The sequence below is a fragment of the Beta vulgaris genome, chromosome 8 (genome assembly GCF_026745355.1).
Source record: "Beta vulgaris subsp. vulgaris cultivar EL10 chromosome 8, EL10.2, whole genome shotgun sequence".
Classification (NCBI taxonomy): Eukaryota; Viridiplantae; Streptophyta; class Magnoliopsida; order Caryophyllales; family Amaranthaceae; genus Beta; species Beta vulgaris.
This window is the reverse complement of record NC_079209.1, coordinates 8,005,665-8,012,112: the sequence shown is the minus strand read 5'-3', so window position 1 is coordinate 8,012,112 and position 6,448 is coordinate 8,005,665. Positions and strand designations below refer to the sequence as shown.

Sequence of the window (6,448 nt, the reverse complement as noted above, 5' to 3'; positions counted from 1 at the left end):
TAAATTTAATGATTCTAAATAGTATCAATCGAATTTGACTTGCATATGAGTATATGACAAAAACGGTACTATCTAATTACAAGGATAACATAGGTACAGTATTACTTTGTATATGTTGTTTTTTTAGAAGAAAGAAATTTACACTTATATCTATCTATTAAGATACAAGTGAAAGAGACACTTTATTAAAAATGAAAGCATTATTACTTTAATCCTTAATTGCCCCTGGTTTCTTTCACCAATCACCACATCCAACCATGTACTTAAGTCTTAACATACTAAATAGTAAATACTAATAACTTCACTATAGTACTATTTATAAAAACCTTTACTAAATCAAGTTGATACAAAACTACTTGATAACCATCAACAAAATTATCATAGTATGACTTTCCAATAAAATTCCCACCAAAAATGGAAGATCAAGAAAGAGAAAATAATAATAATAATCATCTTCTCTCATCAAAAACAACACAAAAGTATATCCTACACTATGAAGATAGTGAATTGAAGAATTTAAGAGTATTTCTGACTTGGGCTTGTGTTGATCAATCAAATCCTTGGAAAACAAGTCTTTCTTGGTCTGTTTTCTTCTTATTTTGTATTGGAGTTCCAGTTGTTGCTCATTTTGTGCTTTTTTGTTCAAGTTGTGAAGATGAAGATCATCTTCAACCTTTTGATTCCATTGTTGAGCTTTCTCTTTCTGCAATTTCTATTCTTTCTTTTCTTAGCCTTACCAAATTTGCCAAAAAATATGGTCTTAAAAGATTTCTTTTCCTTGATAAACTTTGTGAAGAAAGTGAAAGAGTTCGACAAGGGTACACCATTCAACTTCAGGTATGTTTTTTATTTCTTTTTGATTCCTCTGTTTTAAAACAGGGAATTTGATGGTAAAATTGGGGAGTTTTTTACCCAGAAATTTAAATTTCTGGATAAAAGTTGATTTTTTTTTCTAATATTAATGAAAATTTGAGGTTTTTAGCATGTGGGTTTAAGAGTTTTGAGTGATATTTCAAGAATTTGGGTTTGTGTATTAAGAAATATGGACATTATTTTTGTGTTTTTTGATGATTCAAAATGTTTATATCCTGTATTTTAAGATATGGAATGATGTATGAATCTAGTCTTGATTGATTATAATTGATCAATGTATTTAATTCATGTTTGATACTCTAGTATATATCATATGATCGGTAATTCAAAATTGCAATTTTTTTTTTATAATCTTGATCAAGATGAATGCTGTACTTTATCTGTTTTTATTGCGTAACTGAGTTCACATTTGTTTCCTGGTCGGTGGAAAATGCTATAGTTAAATTGACAGTCCTCCGAAAACTTTGGGCAATTGGGCCATAGTACTATTTTAATTTTTCTAATAATTGTTATATTTGAAATCTAAGCCATAATATCAAACAACGATTTAGAAGAAAGTAAAGTGTTATTTCGTCTACAACTATCCTAATTTTGTCAGTTCAGAATTTTGTTTGATCAAAATTATAATCTATGTTTTAGTTTTGAATTCTATTATAAATGTGGTATGCTTTTTAATTAATGAATTAATTTTACTCATAAAAATGGTACTCACTATTTTTGTGAGAAACGGAGCCGTTTTTATCAAAAAAATAAAATAAAAAATGGAAGTGAGCCATATTTTGTCTTCCAGATAGAAAAACAAAAATGGAATTGAGCCATATTTTGTCTAGGAGATATGAGTACGCATCTGAAAGTGTGGATATCACTTGAAATATATAGTAGATCGTGAAAAGGTTTAGGATAAGGACTCAAAGTTAAGCTAGTTAATTAGAAGTCTTCTTTTTACCGTTATGATAAGGGTTCGATTCTTGTTTCTTGTAAAATGGGATGTCCACTCTCTTAAGTAAATCTTCGTCTTTTATATTTTATATAAAAAAGAACATTTCATAACGAATTACAACATTTTTTGTATTTTCGTACTTATACTTCTTATTTCCGGATTAGAGGGGAAGGTATAGACAACTCATAGAAGCATAAATACGTCGTCTACTTATTTGCCATATGTAGGCTCCGTTTGGTAGGGCCTTTTCCTTTCATTTTCCGCTGTTTGGTTTGGTAAGGAGTGTAAAACAAGTTTTCCGTCAATGGAGCTTTAGGTGAAAATCATTTTCTTTTCAAAAAGAAGGGAAAACACATTTTCTTTCCTCTTGCTTAGCAACCTTTTACTATCCTCTCCCTTTTCTTTCCATTTTTCTCTTTTTCATAATTTTGTTCACATTGAACTAACAAAAGAAAATTAGCTTTGCTTTTGACTTTTTCATCTAAAATGTTTTACATTATGAAAATTCATTTTACATTGAAAACACTTTACATCCAATCAAACGGATCCGTATTGACGCACGTGTCCTCTTATGGGGGAGTGTACTAAAGATATATTGATATTGTACTGAAGTATAGATATTGGAATACTGTGTATGAATTTGCCATAGGGAGGCGGTGGAAGAATCATGGACAAATAGTGGTTTTTGGCATCTCCAGTCTCAAAGTAAGGGAGTTTAGCAAAAGCAATATGCTAATAGTCGAGAATCAGAGAAGAAAAAAACACACAAAACACTAGGCATCAAAGAATCTTAAGTAAATTGTGCCTTTGTCTTATGCTTATTATCAACCTAGAAGTTTCAAGACTATCAAGAGATATTGAACAACTAAAGAATTTTTAGATCAAGATACATAATACCCAAAAAGGAGTGTCTTATTAGCTTGAAAGATTTGTAATTAAATTATAATTTTTTACTTTATCAATGTATCATTTATATTAGCTAGGTTTTCTTTTAGTGCCAAGTTTGGACAACAAATTAAAGTAAGCTACTTTTTATGTGATTTTTTTTTTGCAGAGATCAATCAAAATATTGTGCATGTTTGTGCTACCTTGTTTCGTTGCTGATACGGCCTATAAAATATGGTGGTACGTCACTGGAGGACCCAAAATCCCTCACTTTGGCAACCTAGTTGTGAGCCACACCGTTGCTTGCTTCTTGGAGCAATGTTCTTGGCTATATCGAACTTCAATATTCTTTTTAGCTTGTGTACTTTATCGTGTGAGCTGCTATCTTCAGATCCTTAGACTCGAGGATTTTGCTCAAGTCTTTCAACTCGAAACTGATGTTGCATTGGTTTTATTGGAGCATCTTAGGGTCAGAAGGACTCTTAGGATCATCAGTCACCGATTTCGAACTTTTCTTTTGTTCACCTTACTGCTGGTTACCGCTAGCCAGTTTGCTTCTTTACTTGTTACAACCAAGTCTGATAGCAGTATCGATATCTACACTGCTGGAGAACTCGCGGTAATGATTCCAACTTCTTCCATTAACATTTTTCAAAGACATGTTAGCGAATGCAAGATTTGAACTATAAGTCTATATCTTGGTTCTCTCTTGAAGTTCTTGCATATCATTACGTATTTCTTTGATTTATCTTTGGTGTAATTCTAGATCAGCTACCTTTTGTTTGAAGGCTAAAACCAAGTAATACATCTTATGTGTTTTACACACTGATTCCTATCAACAATTATGATCAAAGCTAGGGTTTGACTAATAAAATGTTAAGTTTGACAATTAGATTCTTTTCTGATTTGACAGGGACAACTAGTGTTAGTAAGCAAAAGTTTTAGTAAATTTATCTTATATACTAACCCAATTAATAATATATACATTCCACTTTAGGTTGTAATAAATTATAACACTCAAAAAAACCTTTAAGAAAATGTAGCTAGAGTTGACCACAAAAGTCAAATAATATATATTATGAGATGGAGGGAAAATATTAACAAAAAATGTGTGCATATATATTATACTAGTTCTAAATGCACGCGATGCGTGCGAAAACAAACAAAATGTTAATTGCGTAATAATATATACGAAAAATTATTCATAAAGTTGATTGTTTATTTTTCTTTAGTTTTTGTAAACCAATAGATCAATGATGATGTAAATATTTTGTTAATTGAGGATATAAAAAAAAAGTGAATTTGTATTTTATTACTTAAGGGTATAAAGGAATTACTGTTTTTGATGTCCCCTCCTCTTTATGGTTGATATTTGTTTGACTGAACTAGATTATGCATTAATTAATCGGTATATCTTTTTCTAAATGTGTAGCTTTGCTCCCTCACATTGGTAACTGGAGTATGCATATGCCTAAGAAGTGCGGCGAAAATCACACATAAGGCGCAAGCCATTACCTCTTTGGCTGCTAAATGGCATGTTTGTGCCACGATTGACTCTTTCGACGTTGTTGAGGGTGAAACTCAAATCACAAGCTCAACCTCACCTCTTGCGTTCCCATATAGTGCACATTCTGAGTCCGATGACGAAGAAGGAGACGGTGATGATTATCTCGATAATACGAAGATGATTCCTGTATTTGCAAATACTATTTCTTACCAAAAGAGGCAGGCCTTAGGTAAGAATATAAACTTCCATCTACCTATAATTCTTAATAAGCAAATTTGGGTGTAACGGGTTCATAATAATTTATTACAAACTCAAACTGGTTATATGACACAAACAACTGACTATAACAGAGAGAACTCACTATATCAATAAGTTTTCATGCCAAAATTTAATTATATACTAAAGGTGATTATATCATATAAAAATTAAATATATCAAATAAATATTAATTATATCATAAGATACCTGGTATACAGTTAGTTATTGTGCATCAGGTTTATATATACAAGTTTCTTTAAAATCATTCCTCATGCCAATAAATTATTCTCATTTTCTTTGAAATAATCTATCTACCCTATCTTAAGTTCTAAGGATGTTCACCAGTCCAAGGACCGGTGGATCGAGATTTGGAAAAATTTCGGACCGAATCTAAAAGCTCGGTTCGGTTTTGGACCTGTTAGACCGGAACTTAAAGATTTTTTTTATTAGATTTAAACATATTTATAAATTAGATACATTAAAATTTTAATAACAATATTTCTAAAGCTAATAAATAGTAGGTTTTTTTACTTTATACCTTTCAAAGTTTTTTTAATATATACTTTTTTTTACTAAAAAATCAGGAATTCTGGTCCACATACCCGGATCGGAATTTTATGGGTTTGGACCGGACCAAACCTGGAACTCGGGATCGGGATTTTATCCGGACCGAGGATCGGAACGGAGTTTTCTGTCCAGTCCGACCTTTGGTCTTTGTACAACCCTAATCTTTGCTATCTATAGAAACATTTTATGTAAAACATTAAGCATGAGGAAGTACCATCATCCATCTCAGAGCATTTTGAAAAATAAATAATGATAAGAATATTTCATAACCAAATATCAATATATTTTTTTAAAGCATGAGGAAGTACCATTCTTAAGCTTGTATTTTCCACCATATAATTTGATGAGATAATTATTATGTTTATTTATTTTTGCAGTAACTTATCTAGAGAATAATAGAGCTGGGATCACTGTGTACGGGTTCATGCTGGATAGATCATACCTCCATACTATTTTTGGAGTTGAACTATCCCTAGTACTTTGGCTACTCAGCAAAACAGTGGGTATTTCTTGATTCAGTTGAAACGCAGCGAATTTTATGTAGAAAGACACAAAAAACAGAGATATTTCTTGTAGTTGGTCTGAATTATCTCCTTGTAAAATCCTTGTCCCATTGCACTATCAAATAGTACATAATATTTTTATTTTTTTGATACGAAAATGGTACATAATATTAGTCTATAGAGTATATATTTTTGATTTTTTTTATTGGTAAAAGTAGACCCAGTTTAGACGATCCTATTCCAAACCCCTCCGATGTTCTTCATGAGAATACAACCCCCGTCGGGCGTCGGGCGTCACAAAGGAAGAGGCAAGATGAGCTACCAGTTCCTCTAGCCCGTGATCCTTGTATTTTTCGATAAAAAAATTATGAAGTAAACAAAATGGGTTTGGGAGTCCCGACTGTTTTAAGGTCACAAGTGTTTTAGATAAAGACTGTTTTATAAAATAAATATCTATGTTGTTACATGTTTTTTGAAAAATGTAGTATTGTAGTTGATTCTCCTTTTTTTCATTAATTGTTAAAGCATAGACATTATTTTTCTCACAAAAATCATTTCTGTTTGGGCTCAATAAGTTCTTAGTGGGCCCCACCTATTCTCAAACCCTATGCCAGCCTGGCAAGCCCCCAGTGGTCACACTCGTCCTCGGGCCTTGTGCCAGCCTGGCAGGGCATTTTTCACACATTCCAACGCCTATAAATAGGGATCAGATCCCCATTTATTGACGTAATGAATTCTAGACAATCCACTTCACATTTAACCGATTAAAGCAATTAACTGACTTGATCGTCGGAGAGGCGATCCCGGATACTCCCTCAGAGTAGTCTAACTCTCGTTTTTGCTGGGCTCACTTCATTCCTCGAGTTCAATGTAAATAAAAATAAAAAAAAGACGCAAAAGGCAGGTTCGTTCAAT

The 6,448-nt window shown here is 32.1% G+C and overlaps 1 protein-coding gene across 1 annotated transcript; it reads left to right on the top strand.

Moving 5' to 3' along the window:
- The first annotated feature begins 292 nt into the window (after window positions 1-292).
- Window positions 293-5,738, top strand: LOC104900923 (hypothetical protein). The gene is made up of 4 exons (XM_010688452.4): window positions 293-837; window positions 2,868-3,317; window positions 4,131-4,434; window positions 5,408-5,738. The coding sequence occupies exons 1-4, from the start codon at window positions 415-417 to the stop codon at window positions 5,542-5,544; spliced, it is 1,314 nt and encodes a 437-aa protein (XP_010686754.1). The 5' UTR covers window positions 293-414; the 3' UTR covers window positions 5,545-5,738.
- The last annotated feature ends 710 nt before the right edge of the window (window positions 5,739-6,448 follow it).

Bases quoted from the DNA above. Each gene is read 5' to 3' on its own strand.
- LOC104900923 (XM_010688452.4), top strand. From the start codon at position 415: ATGGAAGATCAAGAAAGAGAAAATAATAATAATAATCATCTTCTCTCA. The intron at 838-2,867 runs GTATGTTTTTTA...TTTTTTTTGCAG, and splicing joins GGTACACCATTCAACTTCAG to AGATCAATCAAAATATTGTG. The intron at 4,435-5,407 runs GTAAGAATATAA...TTATTTTTGCAG, and splicing joins CCAAAAGAGGCAGGCCTTAG to TAACTTATCTAGAGAATAAT.